This window comes from Ochotona princeps, chromosome 15 (genome assembly GCF_030435755.1).
Source record: "Ochotona princeps isolate mOchPri1 chromosome 15, mOchPri1.hap1, whole genome shotgun sequence".
Lineage (NCBI taxonomy): Eukaryota > Metazoa > Chordata > Mammalia > Lagomorpha > Ochotonidae > Ochotona > Ochotona princeps.
This window is the reverse complement of record NC_080846.1, coordinates 51552288-51578877: the sequence shown is the minus strand read 5'-3', so window position 1 is coordinate 51578877 and position 26590 is coordinate 51552288. Positions and strand designations below refer to the sequence as shown.

Here is a 26590-nt window from a genome sequence, read left to right as displayed (position 1 = left end):
TCACTTGATTTATAAGAAACACTTTCAATACCAGGAGAGGAAGAAGCATCCCTGACACCCACATAAAAGACCCAGGTGGAATTTGAAGCTCCTGGCATTGGCCTGGGTTGGCCCCAGTGATTAAGATAGAGGCATTTGGAAATCTTGAAATCAAGAGGTTTTTTTTTTTTTTAAAAGATGTATTTATGAGGCTGGCATGGTAGCATAACAAGTCAAGCTGCCACCCATGACACTAACATCCTGTATGGACTATGTGTTGTGTTCTTGCTGCTCCACTTCTGGTCTAGTTCTCTGCTAATGGCCTGGGAAAAACAGTGAAAGATGACCCAAGTCCTTGGGCCCCTGCTGCTCATGTGGGGGACCTGGATGACGCTCCTGGCTCCTGATTCTGGCTTAGACTAGTACTGGATGAGTGAACCAGTAGTAGTTGGAAGATTTTTCTCTGCATATCTCTTCTTCTCTGTGACTCTGACTTTCAAAATAAGTAAGCAAGCCTTTATTTATATATAATTAAAAAGGTTTATTTATTTTTATCAGAAAGGCAGATATACAGAGAGGAGGAGAGATAGAGAGGAAGATCTTCTGTCTGCTGGTTCACTACCCAAGGGGCCTCAATGGTCGGAGCTGAACTGAACTGAAGCCAGGAGCTTATTCCGGGACCCCATGCAGGTGCGGGTCCCATGGCTTTGAGCCATCCTCGACTGCTTTCCCAGGCCACAAGACTGCCCTCTGGATGGTTTATCTGTCATTCAAAATTGATTCCAGAATTTTCTCTGCATTGCTCAGCTCTCTCTGAGCAGATTCCAATCCCCCATCCAGGTTCTGTTCCCTCCAAGTTAATCACTCCCAGCAGAAGGCTCTTGAGGAATGATATCAGATCTACATCATGATCTTCAGTGTGGAATCTGCATAGTAGAGTGGGGCTGAAACAAAAACAGAGCTTGTCTACTCTGTTTTATCCCTTTCTGCCAGGCTTGGCAACTTTTGGATAGTAGGTGGAAGATCATGAATGCCACAAGGCTTCAGAAGCAAGACTATGAAAAGAGGCTTATTGATCTATATGCAATGCTGAGAACACACGAAAGGACATGCATGTGTTTGTGGCTGTGTCTAGGTCACTGTCTGTGTGTCTGTCCATCCAGCATCTATGTAGGTGCCATTCACGTACACACTCAACCTTCTGATGGTCCACCCATTTACTCATCCTTATGTCTGCCAAACATTCATGAATTCTTTCATCTGTCGCTCTGTCCATCCATCCATCCCTTCACCCACCCACCCGTCAATATACCTGCCATTTGTCCATACATCCATGCATTTATCCAACCATCCATCCATCTAGCTATACATCCACCCATCCATGTATATCTCTCACCCATCCATCCATTCATCTATCATCTATCCGTCTGTCCCTCAATCATCCGTCCATCCATCCCTCTCTCCAGCCATCTATCCCTCCATCAATTTATCCCTCCCTCCACCATCCCTCCCTCCCTCCGTCTCTCCCTCCATCCATCCGTTCCTCCTTCCATCCTTCATCCACCCACCCATCCATTATTCCATCCCTCCATCATCCCTTCATCCATCTTTCTGTCTAGTAGTGTTTACCAGGGGAATTTCTACCTTCATGTGTTTTGTTGTTGCTGTTTAGTCTCCTGGTGTTGCCTAGCAGAATGATGGATTCTCAAATATTTTCAGCAGAAAAAAGATGACGTGGCTTCTCTAGGACACATGGAAAACCATCTTGCCCAGCCCTTGCATGCACAGGCGTCTGCAGAGGGCAGGGTTTGTACCAGGCTGCGTGAGTCAGCGGAGTCAGAGGGGCACTCAATCTAGCCATTTGTCTTGTAGCATTGCTTTCCTTTGTCCCAGACAGGTTTAACTCACTGAGAGTGTGGGAGTATCCCTGACTGTTCTCCTTCTCTCATGTCCTAAATCCAGTCAGTCAAGAAATCTGGTTGATGCTTTTCTCAAATTCTCCCTGCTTTGGGCCATCCTCGACTGCTTTCCCAGGCCACAAGCAGGGAGTTGGATGGAAAGCGGGGTCACCAGGATTAGAACCGGTGACCATATGGGATCCCGGCGCATTCAAGGTGAGGACTTTAGTTGCTGCTAGGTCACCGCGCCGGGCCCTGGGTCCTTTTAATCTCACCCCTCCAGTCCCTTTTAGACTCACAGCTACAGTCCCTCCTGGACTGAAATATGTGTGAACATGAATGTGTCCATGCACATGTGTGCAACATGTGTGTGTGTGTTAGAGAGAGAGAGAGAGAGAGAGGAGAGGGGAGCAGAAAGAGCCTCACTCACTTGGTGTATTTTTTCTTTCCTTGTGTTTCCTCTCCAAGCCTATCTCTTGGAGAGAGAATTCTGGAATCTAACGTGTTCACTCTAGCTCCATGTATGGGCCAAGGGCTGTGTGCATGGCTGGTGTTATCACAGTGATGCGCCAAGGGCCAGGTGCTGTCCTCCACTGCTTCTCACCTCTAACCTGCTCTGGTGTGACCCAAGTGTCTTGCAAGATAAGTGGGGAACAAGGACGAGTAGCCCCTGGCCTTGGCTGTATGGAGGATGTGTCTCATGGATTCACAGTATATTACAGTGCCTGGTGACTCCATGCCTGCCCCCCTGGTCCTGCTTGATTCTCCCCACCGACTCTGGTACCTGGCTTTGGACTGGCTCTGCGGTGACCCTCCTAGCACACCGCTGTCTCTCCCTGGCTAACTGTGTTGCCCTCCCTGGCAGGGGCCTGTCGTGGTCCTGTCTGGATTCAGTGAAACCTGGATTCTTTAAGGACAAACTAACTATGCCATTTCTTCTCTCTGCATGTGGCATTTCAGTCCTTACCTGCCGTGGGAAGCTACATCCTCTCAGGCACAGCTCCCTCAGCTACCTCTGGGGCTGGCACACAGTGGAGGGCCGGTAAAAAGCCTGCAGGCCAGATCCGGTTTCTTTTGTGAGCTGTCATTCAATGTGTCTGTGGCTTTTCCCCAGGCCCTAACAGGTGCTTGTCACCACGGTGGAGTGGAGAGAAGGGTACACAGACAGGCTTTCTGTCTTCAAGGGAGCAGCACAACCAATGACCCGGGCTAAGGTGAGGGCACGGGGGTCATGCACATGCGACCTAGGGCCCTTCTGTCTCCAGAATGTACAAGGTCAAGTCTCAGCCTGCCTGAGGGTGATGATCCCTTTGCTTCTCGTAAGGGCTCATGGGCATGGTTTGGGGGCTTAATAGCTGGGTGCAGGCCTGAGGTCCAGGTGGCAATGGGCAGGTTCCCAATGATGCAAGGTCTCCTTGACCTGCCCATTAACAGGTTCAAGTTTCAGCTTTCCTCTCCATCTGGCTTTGTCTCGAGGTTGGGGTGGGGGGTGAAAGGACGAGTGGAGAGTGAAGGGGTACGGGGTGAGTCCCACGCTCATAAATGGTGTTAATGACTTCCTCCTGCCTTTCATGTTGCCAGGTGGGGGCCTGTCCTTGCCCTGATAAAAGGCAGGAGCACTGATGGGTCCCCTACACGACACTTGTCACTCTCCAGTCCTCCAAGCGGCATGGCCAGCCGCTCCTTCTGCATTAATCCTGGTGGCGGCAGCAGCATGGTCAGGAACTTCAGCTCCTACTCGGCCGTGGTGGTGCCCAAGCCAGGGGCTCATGGCTGCTTCAATGTTGGGACTTTTCATAGCAGCTTCCCTGGGTTGCTTGGCTATAGGCACCTTGGGGTGTTCGGCAGCCGGAGCCTGTGTGCGGCGGGGTCACCGAGGATGGCTGGGAGTTGCAAACGGCCCCTCCCCCATGGCAGGGGCAGCTTTGGTTACCGAGCAGGGGGCCTCGGTGGGTCCGGCACCCCCTGCATTACTGCCGTCACGGTCAATGAGAGCCTGCTGACACCACTCAACCTGGGCATCGACCCCAATGCGCAGTGTGTGAAGCGCGAGGAGAAGGAACAGATCAAGTGTTTGAACAACAAGTTTGCTGCCTTCATTCACAAGGTGGGCTTGGGGCTGTGGCTAAGAAGGGGCAAAGAGCTTAGAACCTGATGACTGCTCAGGTTCAAGTTCTCTTGTTACTGAGCTGGAGAACACAGCTGACTTGGTCCTGGTTTTCCGATGTTGCTCTGTCGGGTGATGGCTGAGGCTTGCCTATGTCAGGGGTTGTCTGTGGGCCCACCTTGGGGATCTTACTTGCCCAGCAGCAGCAGTTGGGCAACTGTGCGTGACATGCCTTCTGGCCTTCCTTGGGGAGGGTCTGGCAGCCCTGGGGAGAAGTCAGGGGCTCCTTTGCTCCTTGTCTTTGGAGAGGATGACGAGGAAAGGCTGTGGGTTCTGGAAACTTCTGCCTGAGGCACCCTCCATTTCCAACAGTGCTGCAGCGAGCTGAGAGCTTTAATGCGGTCCTGGAAGAGGCTATTGAACTTCACTCTTTTGATGTTGCTGTCCCCGACTCCTTTCGTTTAGGTATAGCTCTGGTGTCCTTTGACCCAAGGATGATGGCCCCTCAGAGGGCTCATAGTCTTTTCTGGGGGGAGGATTGAATCCAAGGCAGATGGGCTTGTCTCCCAGGGCTGTGCGTTGTGCGGGGCTCTGCCCAGGAGCTGGGTCAGTAAGGCAGGAGTCAGGCTCTTGGTGGGTGTGCGAGCGCTAGGCTCTCAGATCATGCTGCCCTTAGAAATGGATGTATCCACCAGCCACAGCACTGCACATCTGTCCCCAGTCAACTGCAGGCTGTGCTTGCGGGTGCTCAGCGCTTAGGGACATGTGGGGAGGGGTCACCATGCAAACACCTATGTGCCGTGGCTGGGAACTGCATCTGCCTGGAAAGGGGTTTTCTCCTCAATGGTCCCCAAAGCACAGTGAGGGTTTCAGATACACAGATTCCAAGGCATCTTGGCACTTGGCCTTGGGATGCTGCTGTCAGAGTTGAGAGATGCACATACCACACCTGCAGCTGTCCCCTCCCCCATGGGTGCTGGTGGCCACCTGCCAGGCTCCAGTATCCTTCTTTCCCCGTGGACATGCTCCTGGTTGTAACTACATGGATGTGGTGAGTTAGATCCTGCAGCAATCTGTGGCTGGGGCTGCCCATGGTCTGGCCTGAGGGTCTACACTCAAGGCAGACACCATTTTGGTAACCAGGGTTCGGGCTTTTCTTGCAGCCAGCATGGACAATTGAGAGCTTTGGTTTGTTCTCTTCTTTGGACTTGGCTTATGTTGTCTAGAGCTTAAGGCTTGAGAGGAAAGGAAATCGCCTATTTTAGAGCTGGAGACCGCAGGGGGGCTTGGCAGCCATGGGAATGAATCCGAAGGAGTTCACCAACCTCCCCAGAGAAGAACCAGGGGCGGTGGCTCACCTGCAAGCCACCCACTTGACTTTGCCGGAGCTTCCGATTTGTCCTTAAGGTTGGAGAGACCCAGACTCAGGCCTGTAATCAGTCAGTGATCAAATTCTAGCAACGGATCAGGTGTCCATAAAACAGCACACAGGGCTGAATGAAGTGGACCTGTAGGCCTGCTAGGGGAGCCTGGGAATTCCAGTGTGTCCCGGCTGTTGTGTGCCTGTGGCCTTGGTTGTATGGTAGCTCAGAGAGAGAGGGAGGGAGTCAAAGAGGCCTGGTTGGTGGCAAGGTTGGGTAGTGAGAGATCTTGGGGTATCCCCTCTGAATTCCAGAGTTGCAGAGTCAGAGTATAAGATATCAAATGTGGGTGTCATTTTTGATAGCTGCCATACTCTCACCCACGGACCTAGCCCTACACAACAGCTTAATCTGACTGGCTGTGTGGCTAACACCAGGGGGTTGGCAAGGCTGCAGGTGTTCCTGGAGGCCTTCAGGGGAGAAGCTGCTTCCAGGGGCTCCGGGACTTTGGGTAGAACTGAGTGCCCTCTCTTCCCTTGCTGGCTGACTGCTAGGGTGTTCTTAACTTCTAGAAGGTGCCTCAGTGCTTGACTCACCGACCCTCTTTCCTCCACCCTGGGCTCCCCCGGAACCTCTTTTTTCCCACCTTGAATGACAGGTCTCCTTCCTGGAGCAACAGAACAAGCTGTTAGAGACCAAGCTGCAGTTTTACCAGAACCGCCGGTGCTGTCAGAACGACCTAGAACAGCTGTTTGAGAGCTACATTGAGTCACTGCGGCGGGAGGCTGAGTGCCTGGAGGCTGACAGCGGGCGGCTGTCCTCGGAGCTCAACCACGCGCAGGGAGTGCTGGAGGGCTACAAGAAGAAGTGAGTGTGGTTGGGTTGGGAGGGTGGCTATATTGGATAGGGTTGACCTCAGGTTTTTGGAGGTGGAGGTGGCCAAAGGCCAAGGGGACCATGACTGACTACCTATTGCATGGTTCTGCAATTGGCTCTTGGGAAGAAGTGGTGAGAATAACTCACTCTCTGGGAGGGCTGGGACAGACATACCAACCCCAGACTCACATAGAGACATGCAGAGAGAAACCAAGAACCAAATACAACAGGGAGAACAGACCCCAGTAGAACGAGTGGGCAGGGAAAACTCTGGAAGAGGTGTCTTAGGGAAGACCTGGTCAATGCCATACGCCACACTAAGTTTTCTAATGAGCTCTGGATTCCTTCCATATTTTCTCTACAAACAGATCACCAGGTTCTCTGTAGGCTTCCACTATGCAAACACTGGCTTAAATTCTGTGCTTTGGTCTGGTTGGTGGGGTCTGGCCACGACCTGGTTTACACTCTTTCCCTTGCAGAGAGAGCTCAGGGTGATTTTGGCATTAGCCAGTCCTGGTCGTTATAACCCTCCTTCCAACTCTGGTCTGGGGACATCAGTGTTACTCTTTGGTTGCACCCGGAAGTGGGTCTTCTCTTTCCCTGGGGGTGAAGCAAATTGCAGGCATGGGTTCTCAATGTGTAAGTGTCAATTTCTGCATCCTACTCTGGGACTGTGGGGGCTGGTAATTAGAGAGCGAGAGTTTACTGCAGCTGGAATTACCCTGTAGTTACAGAATTGTAAAAACTGTGCTCTGGGAATTCTGGATCGTCTCATTGGTGAGGGTAGGGCCACTCATCATTTAGGGGAGGAAGGCTGGGTAACTGCCTCTGTGCTGTGGCTTGCTTTCTGGAATGTTGGATGTTGGGAGATGGGAAATTGAACCTCACAGTGCCTGTCTTCCCAGGGCTTCGTGTGCTACAGCTTTCAAGCTGAAAGGCCACGCTTGTTGCATTTTGTTCCATCTGGGTCGAGTCATCCTTTGATGCTCAAAGCATGAGTGGAATCTAGGGACCCCTGTGGATAACAAAATGCACATGTGGCTCAAGTTCCTTATCCAAGATGGCAGAGTCTTTACAAGGAACTCAAGGCATCTTATTGCATACTTTGAATCATCTCTATATAGCTTATAACACCCAGTACCATGTAATGCTGTGGGTACAGCTGTTAGACTCCATTGTCTAGGCAGTGATATTCTGGAAGTCTGTATATGTTCAGTGCAGATGCATTTTCCATTCATGATTGGTTGGCTCAATGGGCTCAGCACAAGTGGGGTTTGAACCCACAGATGTGGAGAGCTGGCCGTGCTTAGTGCCCTCCCACAGTGCCCACCGGATGACTCCACCCAAGAACAAAGTGGGCAAATGACTGGTCTCAGGTGTTGCAGTAACTTGGAGCCAAGACGGACAGATGCCAGTGAGGTGACCCCAACAGCCAGGAAATCTACAGAGGCACCCAGAAAGTGAAGGGAAAGCCAGGGACTTTGGCGGACTTGGGTTTAGGCTGGACAGTCACCCCTGTATCCTGGAGCTGCTGTTTTACTCATGTGCTCTCTGCTCAGGTTTGAAGAAGAGCTGACCTCCCGGGCCACAGCAGAGAACGAGTTTGTGACACTGAAGAAGGTGAGGGGAAGGAGGCCACCTGCAGGGATCCTCCTATGAATCCATCAATCCACTTGCTGGTGGCACTCAAGAGCCCAAGCAGGTGAAGGTGGGCTGGTTTGACTGGGAGAAGCCAGAGTGTGTTGAAAAGAAACCCACCTGGAGATGCTGTCTGACTCCAGCTACCTCCCTGGTCAGTGGAAATGTCCGCTTCTGAAGTTGCTTTGGCCTGGTGTGGATATTCCCCCCCCCCCCCACCGTCCCAGATGGCTGGAGGGCTCTTGGTGCTCAGCTTGCTAATGAGGTTGTCAGCATGGTCTCCTTCTGGTGAAACTGGAGGGGTTGGGGAAAACCTGTTGGCAATGTCTCTCTTGCTGCGTACGTGTCAGTGCTGTTCAACAAACACCTCATGGTCACCTAGCGGTTCAGATGTCCCTGTGCCTGGGTTCAATCCCACCTTTGGCTCCTGGCTCTAGCCTCATGCTGATGCACACTCTGGGAGGCAGCAGTGATGGCTCAAGGAGTTGGGTCATTGTTGTACCTCCCTCTCCACTCCCAAGCATGAGAGACCCACTTTGGTTCAGGCCCAACTCCTGTTGTGGGCCTTCGGAGAATGAAACAATGGATGGGAGCTCTGTCTCCGTGTTTCGTTCTTTCATTACAATAAGTAAATATCATCAGAAACAAAGCAAGACAAATAGGGTGCCTGTCATCTGCTTTTTTACTGGGGGTTCTCCTGCCATGGAAAGATGGGTAGCCACAAATCAGCGAGTAGAAGCGTGATCTCCATCACAGGGAGCAGAGCTCCTCTTTGGGCTGGGGGATTGCCTAGAGGGATCAGATTTCTTTTCCCTTCCTTTTCCTAGGTGGTCCCACTGATGTTTCTGGTGTGGAGGTAGTGTTGGAAACAAGAGAGCCAGCCACCCTGTCCCTCTTGGAATAACCTGGAGGATAAAGGGCAAGAAGTACAAGGGTATTATGTTACTAGAATGAACTACCCGAGATGCCAACATCACAGAGGAAAGAGGTTTATTTTTGGCTTGCTGCTCTGGAAGTTCACAGCCAACACTCAGTTGGCCCCACTGGTTGGGTCTCTTGTACAGCCCCATTGTTGAAATTCATGGGGCAGGGCGGAGCACTGCACAACCAGAGGCAAGGTGTGCTGTGGCTTCTGTCTGTCCACCTGCGGTCTTTCTTTCTCCCCTAATAAAGCACCAGATTCAGTTGTGGAGGCTTCACCCTAATGACTGCCTCAATACCTTTCCAGGGACCTGACCATCCAACAGCACCATTAGATCGATTTCCACCCTCTTGGTTCTGTTAGCTTACGGTCTTGTGGTTTAAACTCTTCCATTATGCATTTGGGGTCCGAATCCTGTGCACACCTGAGCAATCGTTGGGCCGTGGCAAGTGCAGACTGGATGAGCAGCAGCAGGTTTGAGCAGAGAGCTGGGCCGGGATACGGTGGCAGGGGGTAAGGCTCACTCCCCTTCTCTCCTGTGTTGTTTGTCTCTGTCAGGATGTTGACGGGGCCTATCTGCGCAAGGCGGACCTGGAGGCCAACGTGGAGGCGCTGAGGGAGGAGATCGGCTTCCTGCGGCGCGTCTATGAGGAGGTAGCTTTCTCCCCACTTCTGGAAAAGCAAGCAAAGGAGGAGGTGGAGGAGCATGTTGGCTTTGCCCTGGCCAGCTTCTGGGTTCCAGAGGGATAGCTGTGCTTCCCACTCCTATGAGTAGAAGGGGTATTTCTCTTGCTCAGGCTTCCTTTCAAGCCGGAAGTAGCAGGTGCATAGCACCGCAGTTGAAATACCAGTTGCATATTAGAGAACATGGGCTTGGGTCTCTGCTCTGCCTCCTGACTCTAGCTGCCTGCTGATGGCAGACTGGGGTGCAGCTGTGCTGACTCTAGGAGCTGGGTTCCTGGCAGCCCCAAATGGGAGTCCTACGTTGAGTACCCAAGGCTCCTGATTTTAGCCTGGCCCAACCCTGGTGGCTATGGACATTTTGGCAGTGAACCAGAGGATGGGAGCTCTCTGTGCCTATCCAATGATGATGATGATGATGATGATAAGGAAATGAGTGATACCCTTCCTTAGGTTATCTGGCAGACTGTGATTCATTCCCTGGCTACACAGAAAGACCTAAAGTGGAGATCTGACAAATAAGTTGACTGTAAATAATGGGAAAACCTAAGCAGGTCATCCAGGGCTCAAACTACAATTCCAGTCAGCATGGCGATCTCAGACCCCCCATGGGGTGACCCAGCGTGTGCCTTTATGCAGTTAGGCCTTGCTAACAGCATATGCAGTTAGGCCTTGCTTATGTGGGCATTTGTCAGGAATATTCCCATTCTGACTCCTTGTCTGCCTTCCAATGATCCTATGCCAGCTTTTCCTTGGAAAGTTGCATGCCTTCACTTTCCCCAGACTTCTTGTTGTCTAATTTCCTTGCTAAGGTGACCAGTTTGGGGGCCTGGCTTGGAAGTCACCTGCAGAGTGAGGGGTATGGGAGTGGGATATGGAGCTGAGCAGGCTGCTTGCCCTCTTGCAGGAAATCTTCCTTCTCCACTCACACATCTCTGACACCTCGGTGGTGGTGAAGATGGACAACAGCCGGGAGTTCAACATGGATGCCGTGGTGGCTGATATCAAGGCTCAATATGACGAGATTGCCAGACGCAGCCGGGCTGAGGCTGAGTCCTGGTACCAGACCAAGGTGACCTGGAGGACTGGGCAAGGAGAAGAGTAGTGGACCTGGGGAGCCCCTGGGGCTGCAATTGAGACCCCAGGTAGAGTGTGGCTTGTGCAGGGCAGCCTGGCCATCCAGCCACTTAGTGCTCGCCTCCCAACCCACAGTGTGAGGAGATGAAGGCCACAGTGACCCAGCAGAACGAGAGCCTCCGCAGAACCAAGGAGGAGATCAACGAGCTGAACCGCCTGATCCAGAGGCTGACGGCCGATCTGGAGAACGCCAAGCAGCAGGTGTGTCTAGGAGGTGTGCTGGGGGAGTATGCTGACCTCACTGGGAGTCCTGCCATCACCCGCCCAACTTGTGTCCCGTCCAACTGCAGAGGCTGTGAGCTGCTGGAGAACATCTACCTGACTCTCCTGTTCCAGCACCTGTTCTGACCATGCTTTCAAATCCCTATGGAGCTTGCATCTAATTGCTATCTAATTATCCCTTCATCAGTTTTTTGGTGATAGCGACTGTCTCCTCATAGAGTCACTTGCCGTTTGGAAGACTGTCACCCCTTCTAAGAATTGCCTGTTCCTGTCACCTGTCTGTTTTCTATTGTGAGCCCTTCCTGCTTCAATGGTGACACTCAGAATTTCCTGGTCCATTCAATCCAGATCATCACCCTTGGTCAGTTATCCATGTTGTGATCACTCTTCTTTCAATCTTGTCTATTAGCTTCGCTTGGTGGCCTTTTTAAAAGACTCATTTATTTTAATTTAAAAAGTAGACTTGTAACAGAGAGAAAAGATAGAGTTGAGAATGAATGAGAGAATGCTGGTTGATTCCCCAAATGGCCATATCGGCTTGAGCTGGGAAAGTTCGAAGCTGGGGGCCAGGAGCTTTTTCTGGGTTTTCCACGTGGGTGCAGGGGCCATCCTCTGCTGCTTTTCCAGACATATTAGCAGGAAGTTGTGTTGGAAGTGGAGCAACTGAGACTAGAACCAGTGTCTCTATGGGATACTGACATCACAGGCAGAGGCTTACCCTGTTGAACCAAGGCACTGGCCCAATTTGCTGTTCTTCATTGGTTCATCTCTTTAACCCACATGTGGCCAGTCTATCAGTCCTGTGTTTCATGACTGACACTTAGGAAGTTTCAAGATACAAAAAGCAATCACTTATATTTTTGTTCTCTAGTGGTTTTGTGGTTTTTTCCCCTCACATTTAGGTCTCTAACCCATCTGAACTTTATTTTTTGTGCACACACTAAGTAGAGTCTTAATTTTAGTTTGTCCACAAGATACAGAATGTTTTGCACACGGACCCCTGCCATTTGTGACCCTGCCTCTGTCATAGTACTGAGTCTTGACCCTTGCCTGGCTCAGTTTGCTTGCTTTCCCTTCTGTGTTGCAGTTCTTGGCTGCTATACAGAGTGCCACCCAGTAACATGATACGGGTCGTAGCTGAGGGCATAAAGCACAACAGTTTGCAGACAAAAAAATTATTTAATTCCGAGCTATGGCATAGCAGGTTAAGTTACTATCACAATGCTAGCATCTCATTTGGGTTTAGAAAATTAGAAAGAAAGAGAGAGAATCTTTCATCTGCTCATGCATTCCCAAATGACCATAGTGGCTAGGATTGGGTCAGGCTGAAGCCAGGAGCCCAGAATTCCTTTTGGGCCTCCCACATGGAGGGCAAGGACCTGAGTACTATCTTCTGCTGCCTTTAAATGCATTAGCAGGGAAGCTGGATCAAAGGCAGAGCAGTCGGGACTCGAACTAGTACCCAAATGGGATGCTGGCATTGTAGGTGGTAACTTAGCCCGCTATGCCATAGCTCTGACTGTGGGACATTCAAAGAGGCAGTTTCAAATGCTACCCGTTATCAATGGAAGTGGAACAATGACTTGATAGGGTCTCTCCTGCCACGTTAGTTTTAAATTCCTTCCCTTACCCACCTTCCTCACAGCGCGCCAAGCTAGAGGCAGCTGTGGCTGAGGCCGAGCAGCAGGGCGAGGCAGCCCTGAGCGACGCCCGCTGCAAGCTGGCAGGGCTGGAGGAGGCCCTGCAGAAGGCCAAGCAGGACATGGCCTGCCTGCTCAAGGAGTACCAGGAGGTGATGAACTCCAAGCTGGGCCTGGACATTGAGATCGCCACCTACCGCCGCCTGCTGGAGGGCGAGGAGCACAGGTGAGGACATGGGCACGGTGGGGGATGGGGGACCTCAGCTCTGCCATCAGAAACAGTGGGCACATCCTCCAGGCAGAGGATGATCAGGCGGAGCAAGATCCTAGAGATCATAGATCCTAGCCTCTGCCCACTTTCCAGACAGGAAAACAGAATCCCTGAGAGGAGAGCAAGGGCTTGTGTGTAGATACGTTGAGAACCACTTGCATGCAGTGTCCTAAGGCTTGGCCTTGCTGGTGGGTCCCAAAGGGACAGAGCTGTGTCAGATGGCAGGATCCACAAGGGCACTCAGTGCCTTTGGAACCTCGTGGACTTAACCAACCTGGCTGAGCGGGGCAGGACACACGGCAGGGCATGCAGGTTCCGGCTGGGTCACACCCAGTCCCTTAAGAGAAGATGGGAATGCCTGGGGCCACCCAGAGAAAAGCTCCAAATGTGTGATTCAGAGCTTGTCTCCTGCTGAGTATCTCCTATATTCACACCATCATAAAGACAAGAAATGGTTAAGTCAGGGACCCCAGTGTATTCTTACTGTGGCAATATCCTCCATCCTGCTCACCACATCCAGTAAAAACTCATGCACCCCTCGCAACAAACTGAAGATGTGGATTCTGGCATGCCCCAGGCACAAAGCCAGCTGCTGCCACTGTTGCCTCCTCCTGATGCCCAGGGACCTGGTTCTAAACTTCACCTCCCTTCTCTTCCCTGCAGGTTATGTGAAGGCCTCGGCTCTGTCAACATCTGTAAGTTGGGCTCTTGTGCATCTGGCTTTCTCAGTGCCAGTCATCTCAGCATCAGCTTCCATCCACCTGGGGTCTGGGCTCTGTCTTTGGGGTGCTAAGGGAGTGGACACCAGAGCTGAAGTCTCTGGGATGTGTACAAATGCTTGGCCCCAAATCCTGGATGCATCCAGGACTTCCACTGAACTTGTCTGAATGTGGTGGGTTATGACCCCCCTCATTTGTTAAAGATTGAGCCAGTCTGTGACACATAGAACATGGCTCAGATCGTCCCAAGTTTTCTGTTAAATGTGTCTTTTCTTTTGTACTCGCTTGCAACTTCTACAGGCAACTGAGTCCCTTTCTCTTGAGTCACTGGCGGGATGCACAGTCCTGGGGCTAGGTGCCTGCTTCTGACTCACCTGCTCCTCCCTCTGTCCCAGGCACCATAGTTCTAGGTGATTTCTTCTAACGGGATTCAGAAGTGTTTGCTCAGAGGTGGTGCAAACCACACATCTAAGCATTAGCCTGGCCTAAGTGTCCAGTTTGTTAACCATACTCACGTAAGAAGAATGTGGTAATGGGTTTGGGATAGCCTGTAATTTTTTTCTTTCTCTCTATGTTTCTTTTAAAAGATTATTTTAAAAGTGGATATCAGAGAGAGAGAGAGAGAGAGAGAGAGAGAGAGAGAGAGAGAGAGAGAGAGAGAGAGAGAGGAATGAAAGAAATACACACACACACACACACACACACACACACAAACGCACTACACATATCTTCCATCTGCTGGTTCATTCCCCAAATGGCAACGGTGGGCCAGGTCAAAGCCAGAAGCCCAGAACTCCACCTGGATCTTCCACGTGGGTCCAGGGGTGCAAACACTTGGGCCATCTTTTGATCTTTTGCTATCTTTCCAGGTGCATTAATAGAGAGCTGGATTTAAAGTGGAGCAACCGGGACCTGAATTAGTGCTTCCATGGGATGCTGGCATCACAGGCAGTGGTTTAACCCACTGCCTCCAACCCTATAGTTTTAAAAAAAGACTCATGTTCTGGTCCCTGAAAGCACCAAAGGAATGAATGAGTGGTTCTAAAAGATTCTGTTTCATGTTATGCCTGGAACAGTAGAGCCTGCTAACCTGGTGTTTTTGTCTACAGGTGTGAGCCGTTCCCAGGGTGGTGTGGTCTGCGGGGACCTCAGTCCCACCATCACGCGTGGCCTTGGGGATTTGACCATCAGCCCTAGAGCTCTGTGCCCTCTCTCTGTCACGGGGGCCTACTCCAGTGCCAAGTCTGTGCGGTTCTCGTGAGGAGGGTTGGGACTCTAGATGGAGTGGGTCTGCTGGGAACCACTATGGGACATGAGGGGAGGTTTTGCTCCTGCAGACCCACCCTAATGCCAGGAATCCCCTTTCACAGGGGATGCAGAACTAACTGTCCAGTTTCTTTCTTACTGCCACCAGGAGTGATGCTTGCAGTGTCAACCCGGCTCTACCAGGGAAGCCAGCGAGAAGGCCGGCAACTATGGGGGCATCTTTGAGCTTTGTCCAGGATGGGAGGGGCTGCAGCTGCCGCCTCTGCATTAAGGGAGCTGATGGGGAGGGTGGGCTTGGAGCTCCCAATGGCCCCCCATGTTTGGGATCTGATAATTTCTGTGTTCCCCAAGCCCTCCCAGCTGCTTGGAGGCCAGGTCTGACAGATTGAGGTTCGTTGTTTGGAATTGCATTCTGCTGGCCTAATTCCTCCTACATGGCTCCTGCTTTCCTTCAATGAATTTGATAGATTAAATGTGTATAGCCAAAAGCTTTCTCCTGCTCACCCAGTAAATACTGGCAGGCCTCCGTCATGGTGTTCTTCACTTTTCTGAAGTTGTATTCACTGACCCAGGAGTGGGCCCTGCGTGGAGCTGCTCTCATTGCTTAGCTGTTTGGAGAGGATAGAGGGAAGGTGACCTAGCAGAGCTCCCGGAAGCCTAGGTAGGCACATCTCCCCTCGTCCTTGCTCCTAGAGGAGTGAACACAGAACCCCCAAACCTGAGTCCACCCCCCCAGACATGCAGAGAAAATCAGTCGCTGACATGCTGGGGTGGGGTGGAAGAAAGGAGGCATTTGTCAAGTGCACAGCTTACTGCCCAGGCTCCCTACAGTGGATTCTTCTAGATTGAAATTGGGGTTGAAAGGTGCATGATTGGCTCTTGCCGAAGTTCCTTTGTGACCGAGGTCAGTGGTACTGGTGGCTTTCCTGTGATGGCTCAGCAATGCTGTGTTCTTGACGGAATTTTTAGGGTGGCCAAGTGGTTACCTTCTTCCCCCCGACCTGGGATTCCCCAAAAGAGACTCCCTGTAAACAACACTGGCCAGTAGGGTTTTATCTGCCAGAGAAGCAAATGAGTTGTATCTGGTGGTGAGAGCCACCACTGGCTTTGCACCTGGGCCCGGCTGTACCATTCCCTCAATTCAGCAGGTGCCTTTGGATGTGTGGTTAATCCTGAAGGACAGTCAAGGACACTATGGACTAAAGTGGAGGTCCAAGAGGCTGCATCTTAACCTCCGCATTTGGGACATGTATATTGGGGTTCTGTTTCAACTTCATGATGAGGCAGTGAGGATAGCACCCCAGATTTAAAATCCAGACCCCTGGCCTTAGGGCAGACAGAGGCAACTGAGTGGTGCTTTCTGCCTCTGGCCACTTACCTGAGTCCTTGCGAAACCCTCTGCTGTGGTCCCAAGGGTGCCGTGGTTCAGGGAGTCAGAGACAAGCTCAGACCTTCTCTTGCAGCCTTGACTTGGGTGTGGGGAAGTGAACAGATCATAGATGCACACACGGAACAGCAGATGTGTTTACCAACATGTACACATGCTTGGGAGCCTCACACAAAGGATGAGGCTCAGAGAACGTTCCAGACGGCTGAAGTTGATCTAGTGTTTTGAGCCACAGAAAGAAATAGGGGCTTGAAGGTTCTGACTAAGGCTAGGTAACCCAGGTTTTAAGAGGCTGCTGATGGGATGAGAACTGGAAACTGAGCTGTCTGGCAATACATAGGAAGTCTTCTAGGGAATCTGAGAGCTGAGAGAGGGTGGCCAGGGTTGGGGTGGGTGGGTGGGGAAGACGTATTGATCCTGAGGCTGTTTCTTGGCTCAGCCTGCTAAAGCATTGTATGTTGGGATCTCATTTTCTGAGTGTCAGTGCAAGACCATGGCCCAGGGTGACCATGCCTCTCTTAGGAGTGCAACAAGGGCTGCCCTTGCTTCCTGGCCACACTGTGTTCTGGGACCCACCACATTTGAGCAGGGCTGTAAAACCAGCATCAATGGGGGCTTTGAGGGGGCACAGGAGTCACATGGGGCACTCGACACCCAAGAGGGCAGAAGATGTGATGGAGGTCATGAGGTTAGCCTATGGAGGGCACCTGTGTTGTTTTTCTTCAAAAATTAATCCATGAATTACTTGATTTTCATTTTATTTGAAAGGAGAAGTGGGAGAGAGGGATTTTACAACTTCTGGCTCACTCTCCAAATGCCCCCAACAGCTGGGGCTGAGCCAGGCTGCAGCCGAGTGCCTGGAGTGCCATCCAGAACCGCCCCCTCCCCTCAATGGGCTAGCCGGGGCCGGAGCATGTGAGCCACCCCTGCCGCCTGCCAGGCTGATCATGGGCAGGAAGCTGGATTGGAGGGCAGCAGGCATGCCCACCTGGCCAGTGAGCATCCCCAGCAGCGTCCTACACGTGCGCTGAACACCATTGCCTCTCGTGAAATGATTGCCACCCCCAGGCCTCGCTGTTTGTGAACTTGGCATGCTTTGCAGGGTCCATGAAGACTTGTGTAAGAATTAAATCCCAGCAGCATGTGTGTGGGCCTGGATGGTGAGGCTGCAGAGCCATAGCCCCTGGACTGTCACCTCCCTCCATGGTCTCACTTGCCCTCTGGCTTTCCTTCCCCTTTCAATTGCAGACCGCCTGACCTCCCCTTCGGCTGCCTCCCTAATCGCATGCCTGTCCTTGGAGGACTGTGCCCTCGGTCTTCTGCAAGGACGGGCTCACTCATCAGGGGAGGCTGCATGACCCCCAGAAATCTTGGGACAGCTTGCTTTGGGTTTTTGTCATTGGTTGTAAAAAGGGATGGGTTCATGTATGTGCACGTATGTAAGTATGAGCGATTATGTGCCTAAGTGTGCATAAGGGGATATGTGTAAACAAGTGTGCGTGTGTGTACAAGTATATATGTGTGGGTGTGCATGTATGCAAGCATCTCTGCACATACATGTGGATGTGTATGTGTGTAATTGTGTATGTATGTGTGATGTGTAATTGTGTATGTAAGTATGTGTGCAAGCATCTCTGTGTGTACATAGTTGTGTGTGTGTATTTGTAAGTGTGTATGTATGTGTGGGGTGGGTATATGCCCTCAGGAGCCACAGGCACCTCTGGCCAGCTCAGTTGGCTGCCTAGTTTCGGCACGCAAAGCATGGAGGTGGATTAAAACACTTCTGAATGCTCCTCAGCCCTGTGGTTCGACTCTAATGCACAGTCCTGTGCTTGCTGGGTTTGTGGTGCATGGCTCTAATCCATGGCCACATCCACCAGTTCTCCCCAAAGGCAGCCTCTCTTCAGCCCTTCGGCATCCCATGGAGGCAGTAGGGCTGGAATGGGCTCACAGATTTGGGGTACTGTCCAAGTGCTCCTGGAGACCTGGCCACGTAGGCAAGATTGGGGCTCACATATCTGACCCTTTAGCCCCCAAGACCAGCCCTTTCTGCTTACAGCATTCCATAGGCCTCTGATTCACCCAACTCCCAGCCTCCTGTGCCTGAGGACAAGGTCATGATCACCATAGGCCACTTTCCATTAAGAGCCAGCAAGCCGATCACACAAAGGGTGGGCTAAAAGGTCAGGAACTGGGGCTGTGTGGGTGGATGGTCAAGTATATTCAGATCCTGGCAGGGAGCAGGAAGGGGCGGAGCCACTGGGGACTGCAGAGGGGGTGGGGACACAGCGTTCACCAGACCCGTGACCTTGCATCACAGCAGCGTTTATTGAAATACAGTTTGAGTCAACCCAGAAGGCAAGACACTGTAGACAGCCACGAAAGAGGGGGGACCCAGGCCCACCTTCCCCATCCCACCCTTCCAGAGGGCAGCCCCCTGCAGATGCAGGTGGGAGATGGGCGCTTCCGCAGAGGCTTTGAAATGTATCAAGGTGTTCTGAGAGTAAGACCGGCCTGGATGCCCTGCCAGGCAACCTAGGCCAGAAGACTTTCCAGGGAAAGGGGCCTTGGCTGCAGCGCTTAACCCAGCAGTCAGCCAGAGGCACAGCGAAGTGCAAGCGAACACAGGCTGCCTAGGAGACCCCAGCCTTCCTGGCTAGATGGGTCTGCTGGGAGGGCTCCTGGGTTGCCATCTTAGGCTGCAGGAGGCCTGACTGGACAGTTAGGGTCCTGGCTTTCCCAGCGGAAGCTTGCATGCTGCCCGGCTTCTCTCTCTCTCTCTCTTTCTGGAGCCGGGCTATAGTCGGGTGAGGGGTAGGGAATTAATCTAAGTTGAAGCAGAGAGGAGAATGTAGAAGACAGCCCCCTAATATGAGGAGGAGGAGGAGAGCGGCCCCCAGGGTCTTGCCCTCTGCAGGAACTCTGGAAGGTTCTGGAAGCAAGCACAGGTCTTTCCATTCACACACCAGTCAGTGCCAGGGTGGGAGGTGTGGGTCCGCAGGGACAGAGGCACTTGGCGGGTCATCCGGCTCTAGGCAAAGCGCACAGACCGGGTACTCCCGCAGCTGAAGCTGGAGGCGCGGGGTTGGCAAGGGCTGCAGGAGTCGGGTGCCATCACTGTTATGCTGCCACCCATGGCTGAGGGGCCTGACGCAATCTGGCGCCCTGGGGTAGAGCTGTAAGTGAGACCACCACAACTGACTCCGCCGCGGGAACTGCTGACACCTGTGGGCAGAAAGAGATGGGGGTGTAGGGGTGAGGGACTGCCTGCTCTCACGGTTAGCTCCAAAGCCCAGGGCCTTGTAGGAGCAGTCACCACTTTTAAGGGTTCAGTGATGGACAATCCCGTTAACCCAGGGCGACTAGCATACAGGGAAGCAAGACGGTGATGGTGGGGGGAGGTCAGCACTGTGGCACAGTGCGTTAAGCTGTCACATGCAGTGCCAGCATCCCATATGGGTGCTGGTTTGAGTCCCGGATGCTCCACTCCTGATCCAGCTCACTGCTGATGTGCCTGGGAAAGTAGTGGAGGATGGCGCAAGTGCTTGGACCACTGCACTCACGTGGGAGACCTAGAAGAAACTCCTGGCTTCTGGCTTTGGATCAGTTCAGTTCCAGCCATTTCGGTTGCTTGGGGAGTGAACCAGCAGATGGAATATCTCCCCCCTGTGTGTGTGCGTATCTTTCCCACACACTCTCTCTGTAACTGTCTTTGAAGAAAATCAATAAATGTCTTAAGAAAAAAAAAAAAAAAAGAGGTGAGCCAGGAACTCTGGACCAAGGGGGATAAAAGTGGTTCACACCCAGTCCCCTGTCCTGTAGCTCACTGTCACCCCCAGAGACAGGTGTCCAGCCAGGCCTTCCCCACCTCCCACAGAGGGGAGGCCAGAAGCCCTCTCTCAATTGGGAACGCTTGAGGCTCAGTGGGTTCAACCTTGCCCTTTAGCAGGGTCATTTTCCTTGGGGTCTTCGGAGCAGATACTTACATACGTTCACGGAGCCCACGCCCTCGCACAGCCTGTGGGCAAAGAGCACTCTGTCAGTTTCAGATCCTGAGCTGGGTTCCCAGAGACCACGGGCTACCTTGGGCCAGAGAGGGTCTTGGCGCCAGTAGGGTCTACTCCCCAACTCCGAGAGGCAGGAAGAAGTTCCCTCAAATCCGCAGGGGCTCTCTGAACTTGCAGAAGAGCCCTGACCTTTGGCAGTCCAAGAGAAGGATGCAGGGAGGACCTGGGGCTAAGGACTTCTGACTGGTCTATCTTGGAAAGCGGTGGGCAAGCTCAGAAAAAGGGTGGTGAGCTGAGTGGAATGCACCTGCACAGGGCAAAGTACTTCTTGCATGCTTGGGGTGGGGGTGCAGGTGGCAAGGGAGAGGGGATGACTGAGTTGCCATCAGAAGTGCGTGACAGGAGCACATGCTGTGGCCGCAGGTGCGAGTCCCACTGCTGAGTAACTAGGCAGCGGTGAGAACGGAGCCGAGGCTGATCCATTGAGAAGGGAAGGGATCCAAGGGAAGGGGCTCCCCATGCCCCTGGGAAGAGCATTGTGCACAGGCCTGGGACAGCACAAGCAGTGGGCAGATGAGTGTTATAGTGAAAGCCTGGGCTGTCCCAGTGTGCTCTTGGCCACAGCTCACACTCAAGCTCAAGGTGGTTCACTCCCAAGGGACTCAGACCTCTACCTTCTAAATCCCTCCCTGCCCCACCTGTGTTCCTCGCCCTCCAGCAGGCGGCGGTAGGTGGCGATCTCAATGTCCAGGCCCAGCTTGGAGTTCATCACCTCCTGGTACTCCTTGAGCAGGCAGGCCATGTCCTGCTTGGCCTTCTGCAGGGCCTCCTCCAGCCCTGCCAGCTTGCAGCGGGCGTCGCTCACGGCCGCCTCGCCCTGCTGCTCGGCCTCAGCCACAGCTGCCTCCAGCTTGGCGCGCTGTGGAGGTAGAGGTGGGAGAAGTGAGGTCAAGGAAGGCTGGGTTCAGAGAGGAAGGCTGGGTTCAGAGGGGAAGGCCCAGCAGAGCGCACCCAAGCTGATGGAACTAGGCCACAGGGAAGAGAGGCTGGGACCTACGGCCATCTATGCCAGGAGGGAGGAGGTGGGTGGGTTTTGATGGTCCTTGCACACTGGCCAGGGCAGGGGCTGGATCCCTCCTGTGAAGTTAGTGATATGGCTCACCCCATTGCATTCACTTTGGAATAGGGTGGAATCTCTTCCCCCTCTCTCTCTGTGGATTCCTGTTGCCTCAGGTGCATGCCATAAGGACGCATTAGGAAGCCCACCTATACTGGGAGCCTGAGACCTCCCTGTACTCTTACCTGGCACTTGGCGTTCTCCACCTCGGCCGTCAGCCTCTGGATCATGCGGTTCAGCTCGTTGATCTCCTCCTTGGTGCGGCGCAGGGTCTCTCCGTGTCGGATCACTGTGGCCTTCATCTCCTCACACTGGAGGGGAAGCACAGGGGTCCCACAGCTCAGCATACCATCAGGATGGCTCCAGGGGACCAATACTCAGCAGGTGCACCCACACATATCAAGTGCAGCCACATACTTAAGTAGCAGGTGCACCCACACACTCAGCAGGTACACCCACACATTCATTAAGTTCCCCTGCACATGGAAGTCCTGCCTCCTGATGGGAGAGATGCAACTCTTTCCTTAACATCCAGAGTTTACAGTGGGTACCTTCCATCGTCCCCAGTGCCATGTTGAGGAGGCAGGCCCCCCTTGCCGCTCACCTTGCTGCGATACCAGGACTCAGCCTCGGCCCGGCTGCGGCTGGCAACGTCATCATACTGAGCCTTGATCTCAGCAACGACGCAGTCCATGTTGAGGTCCCGGCTATTGTCCATCTTGACAATGACCGAGGTATCTGAGATGTGGGCCTGGAGGACACGGATCTCCTGTGGGACCAAGGGTTGGTGCATTTGAATCTGGGGCCTGGTTGGGCCCAATCCCTGTGTGTGTGTGTGTGTGTGTGTGTGTGTGTATCACATGGCTCCTGTCCCCACCACCTTTGTTCACACATGGACATGGACTACATCAGAGAGCTGGCAGGCACGCCTAAGGTCAAGCAAGCCCTTGATTTGACAAATAATAATGTCAAGGCCCAGTGTGTTGAAGAAGGCCTGACCTGGAGGTGCCCTGCAGCACCTCCTGCAGAGGGACTGGCTTGTCATGAACAACTCTCTTTAGGTAGCAGCCCATCACCCTGAGCCTCCTAAGCTACTTCTATATGCATCCGCACACCTGTACTTGCATAGATCAGGGAATGAGCACAGCACTCCTGGCCCAGGTGCTCTCACAGAGTCCCCAGCACAAGTGCACACCAGCATCCTCATGCATGCAGATACGGGCTGGGCACATACAACCCACACAGCACACATCTGTATGTTCTGTCGCACACTGAAGAACAGATGTACGTGTGCACATACATGCACTTGCATCTTCACCCCTCTCCCCTGCCTCCCCCAGGGCTCCACACCTCTCCCTGCACCTGCTCCACCTGCCTGGCAGGTGCCCCCTCACCTCCTCATAGAGGCGCTTCAGGAAGCTGGACTCCTCCACCAGGGCCTCCACGTTGGCCTCCAGGTCTGACTTCCGCAGGTAGGCGCAGTCCACGTCCTGGTGGGGAGAACGGGGGAGAGGGGCCGTGCGTGTGGGAGGAGCCCACAGAAGGGGTCTCCAGTCAGTGTGGGAATCGTGGTGCCCTCCCGCTCCGCCTGGAGGCCAGCCCCCTCACCTTCTTCAGAACCACGAACTCGTTTTCTGCTGTGGCTCTTAGAGCCACTTCCTCTTCATATCTGGACATGGAAGAGAAAGGTTGGGGTGTGGGAGTTGGGGCTTGAGTACTGGCCCCACTCCTGGGCCAGTTCTTGCAGGGCTCACAAGGACAGGCTCTGCCTGTCCTGCCTCTGTTACTTCGTGTACCCAAGTCCCAGGAGCGCATGCTTGCTCCACATTACCCTCTGGCAATCCAGCCCTTCTACTTCTAGAATGAAATTGGGACACATGTCCTAGCCCCTGCACTTCAGGGTATCCCATGTCCACAGAGGGCAGGTGCTACACCGCACAGGTGAACGGGGAAGTGCAGAGCACACAGACAGCTGCTGGCCACCCTTGGGATTCTTTGCTTAAACCCTAGGAGGTCACATGGAAGACTCAGAGTCCTCAAGGGGTAGTGGGGGAGCAAGGATTTGGAAGACACTGCACCCATCATTGGCCCACCAGACATCTGCTCAGGGGTCCCAGGCAACCCCCGGTGGAGGAGAGCTCAAAGCAGCTGGCAAACAAGGGCCCCTTTGGCTTTCTCTGGGCCCTCTCAGCTGGCTGGCACACTCACTTCTTCTTGTAGCCCTCCAGCACCTCCTGCACGTGGTTGAGCTCCGAGGCCAGCCGCCCGCTGTCGGCCTCCACGCACTCGGCCTCCCGCCGCAGGGACTCGATGTAACCGCTGAACAGCGGCTCCAGGTTGCTCTCGCAGCAGCGTTGGTTCTGGTAGAACTGCCACTTGGTTTCCAGCAACTTGTTCTGCTGCTCCAGGAAACGCACCTGCCAAACAGGGATAAAGGAAAGAGTGGTTAGGGTGGGGGCATGGAAAGCCTGGTGGGCAGATGCCTGGTCCTCTCCTCCTTGTCCCCCACAGCCGTCTCTGTGCGTCCGTAGCTCTGTCCCCAGGTCCTCCTCCTCCCCAGCCTTGCCGCTTTCAGCAGGAGGGTTGTTTAACCTCTCGGGGCTTGGTTTGCTCATCCCTAAAGTGGAGATAATAGAGGTAGGAGTTACAGTGGTGACTGCGGCCATTAAGATACTCCAAGGGCTTAGAACAGTCCCTAACATGCAGGGACTATTAACATAACTACCAGTTACCGCTTGTTTACTCACTGTTACAGCAAACACGTGGACTGTTTACCGGCTCTGTGGGCCTGCGCTGACACCCATGTGTGGCTGTCCGTGTCTGAATTCGTCTCTATCTCTATACCCACATCTGTTCCATCCCCCCACCATCACAACCCCGGGGAGCAAGACGGAATGTGCCCTGAACTCCACATGGAGAGGGTCAGGGAGCAGTCAGCATCCCATGTCCTGCAGGTCCCTGTCCCCTGCCATCCTTGCCTGTTCACTTTGCGTGTCTGTTGCACACCTAAACCCTTCTACTCTAACTTGCTGTTTGGAAAATGCAGACGAGCACACCTACCCCGTTGCATCTTTTTGAGGGTTGTGAAGAAGAAAGAGACCAGAGGAAGGTCCCCACTGCTTCACCCCACCCCCTGCTATCCCCGTAAACTTGAGCCTGGACCTTCTGCTGTCCTGGGAGGTGGTTTCCGGCCGTCCTGTGAAGTGTCCTCTCTCTGGCCGAACAGGGAACCCACTGCCAACCTGGCTACCTCACTCCTCCAGCCCCATCCTTCATGTGTGAAGAGGCTGCCCTCTGGTTGGCTCACTGTTGCCACATCCTTTGTAGTCCTTGGAAAGCCAGACTGGACCAGAAGTCACCCTCACAGGCAGATGAGGCAAGTGCTTTCAGCCAAGTGGGTGATGTGCCCGGGATCTCACGCTGCTGGGGCTGGGGAGGTGGCATGACCTGGGGCGGGACTCAACCACCAATATGCGCAGGCCTGGTCCCCAGGGCCCCTGTCCATTACTTCCCAGAGCCCCTGCAGTTGGGTATGTCAGGGACCGACTACAGACTCAATTTCCAAACCCACCCTCTAGGCCTCAATCAGCTCCTTTTTTTTTTTTTTTTTTTAATGATTGATGCAGAACGACCCCCGAGGGAGGATGGGGCACAGTCTTGCTTGGAGCTTTCAGGGCACCAACCTTGTCGATGAAGGCTGCGAACTTGCTGTTGAGACACTTGATCTGCTCCTTCTCCTCGTGTTTGACGCACTGCGCGTTGGGGTCGATCTCCAGGTTGAGGGGCGTCAGCAGGCTCTCATTGACAGACACTGTGGTGATGCAGGGGGCGCTGGGCCCGCACACGCCGCCTGAGCGGTAGCCGAAGCTGCGTCCACAGGAGCCGGCGCGGAAGCCCCCGACGGCCATGCGGGGCCCGCCACCTGTGCCCAGGTTACACAGGCTGCGGCTGCTGAAGCCAGTCAGCCCCCGGTAGCAGGATACCCCCCTGTAGGGGGCGGCGCTGATGCAGCAGCGATTGCCAGTTTTGGGGGCCACTGCGGAGCAGGAGCTGAAGTTCCTGGTGACCCCGCATCCTGAGCTGATCCTGTAGGAACGACAGGACATAGCGGTGGTGAGAGGAACGGCTGTGTGGAGGCTGCGAGGCTGCGAGGCTGCGAGGCTACGGGTGCGAGGCGTGGGGAAATCTGTGCTTCTGTGATCCTGCCTGCTCCTTTTATTGGTGAGGAGAGCTGGGCTTGGCGGCATAAAAGCAGTGAAAAGCCATTTTATGTTGTTTATTGGCTTGGGGAGTTTGCCAGCAACTCCCCAGAGACTCCTGTTAAAGGTGAGCTCAGCGCGGCTCCAGGGCCCCCGAGAAGTGGTGGGGATGTTATTAGGGACCGTGTGTTTGCACTTTTCATCTTCAAAGCTCGTTTACATACATTGGGTCATTAAGCTCCTCTCTCTTTCTCTCTCTCTCTCCCTGGGACTTGGCCTCAACCCACACCCGCTTCCGACAGAGTTGAACTCTGCAAGTAGTCTGGGGGTGGCTGGGTTGGGAATCTGGGCAAGGGGCTGCCCTCTTAAGGGCAGGGTGGGAGCAAGCCGGGATCTCAGTACTGCCACCTGCCTGACTCTGGGTGGGACCCAGTGTGCCTCAGTGGTGATGGATCAGACGGGGCCCACCGTGTGGCCTGGCCGGTGGCTGGGGACCATGGGAGTCATTCTGATCATAACTCCCTGCCCTCCCTCCCTCCCCACCCCCTACCAGATGTCTGGAGCAAAATGTTCTCTTGGAACCTTCTGGATTCCAGCCCAGTGGGCTCTGTTCCAGGGCGTTCACTTTTCAACCAGTCAAAATGCAAGCCGCTTGACTCCTCGTGGCCGCGGTAATGACCGCTTGTGAGGCTCCTCTTGAACCACTTTCTTCCATGTGGTCACCAGGATGGGTGAACCTGGTCCCAGGACAGCCCGGTGGCTGTAAACCTGCCCTAGGCACCTTCTGCTTCGAGAGGAAACAGGCTCCCGGCAGCCCCTCCGTCCCAAGAACACTCATCAAACAGCCTGCCCCGGAGTGGTCCCTGGCTGAGGAGTAGCCTGAGGCTGCCAGGCATAGAAACAGGGCCTCTAGGGGATCTGCAGCCACTGTGACTTCCAGCTGCTGGAGGCCATGGGGAGCCTCTTGCAGTTGACCATCCCTGCTCCCCTGTGTGACCTGGGCCACTTATTAGGATAATGACTGCTATTTGTGCCCTGTTTCCTGAGCACCAACTTTGGGACCTGGTGCTCTGCCCCCAGGGAGGTCAGCTGCACTCCCACGTGCCAGACCTGATGGCCTTCCTCCTCCAGGCAGCGCCCCCAAACTCAGCACTGCCACGGCT

General features: G+C 53.6%; 2 protein-coding genes across 2 annotated transcripts; one reads left to right on the top strand and one right to left on the bottom strand.

Annotated features, from left to right (window-relative positions):
• The first annotated feature begins 3546 nt into the window (after positions 1–3546).
• LOC101525820 (keratin, type II cuticular Hb5) lies at positions 3547–14712 on the top strand. The gene is made up of 9 exons (XM_012926309.2): positions 3547–3984; positions 6004–6212; positions 7781–7841; positions 9340–9435; positions 10370–10534; positions 10675–10800; positions 12467–12687; positions 13396–13427; positions 14561–14712. Exons 1-9 carry the CDS (start codon positions 3547–3549, stop codon positions 14710–14712), a joined length of 1500 nt encoding a protein of 499 aa, XP_012781763.2.
• A 4190-nt stretch (positions 14713–18902) lies between these two features.
• On the bottom strand, positions 18903–25334 carry LOC101517718 (keratin, type II cuticular Hb5). The gene is made up of 9 exons (XM_004583198.2): positions 24912–25334; positions 23437–23645; positions 22837–22897; positions 22623–22718; positions 21833–21997; positions 21414–21539; positions 20810–21030; positions 20091–20122; positions 18903–19329 (listed from the first exon to the last, which is right to left on the bottom strand). The coding sequence occupies exons 1-9, from the start codon at positions 25332–25334 to the stop codon at positions 19136–19138; spliced, it is 1527 nt and encodes a 508-aa protein (XP_004583255.2). The 3' UTR covers positions 18903–19135.
• Between the last annotated feature and the right edge of the window lie 1256 nt (positions 25335–26590).

Bases quoted from the DNA above. Each gene is read 5' to 3' on its own strand.
- LOC101517718 (XM_004583198.2), bottom strand. From the start codon at position 25,334: ATGTCCTGTCGTTCCTACAGGATCAGCTCAGGATGCGGGGTCACCAGG. The intron at 23,646-24,911 runs GTTGGTGCCCTG...CCTGTTTGGCAG, and splicing joins TCGCAGCCTTCATCGACAAG to GTGCGTTTCCTGGAGCAGCA. The intron at 22,719-22,836 runs GTGAGGGGGCTG...TCTCCCCACCAG, and splicing joins AGTTCGTGGTTCTGAAGAAG to GACGTGGACTGCGCCTACCT.
- LOC101525820 (XM_012926309.2), top strand. From the start codon at position 3,547: ATGGCCAGCCGCTCCTTCTGCATTAATCCTGGTGGCGGCAGCAGCATG. The intron at 10,535-10,674 runs GTGACCTGGAGG...CCCAACCCACAG, and splicing joins AGTCCTGGTACCAGACCAAG to TGTGAGGAGATGAAGGCCAC. The intron at 10,801-12,466 runs GTGTGTCTAGGA...CCTTCCTCACAG, and splicing joins TGGAGAACGCCAAGCAGCAG to CGCGCCAAGCTAGAGGCAGC.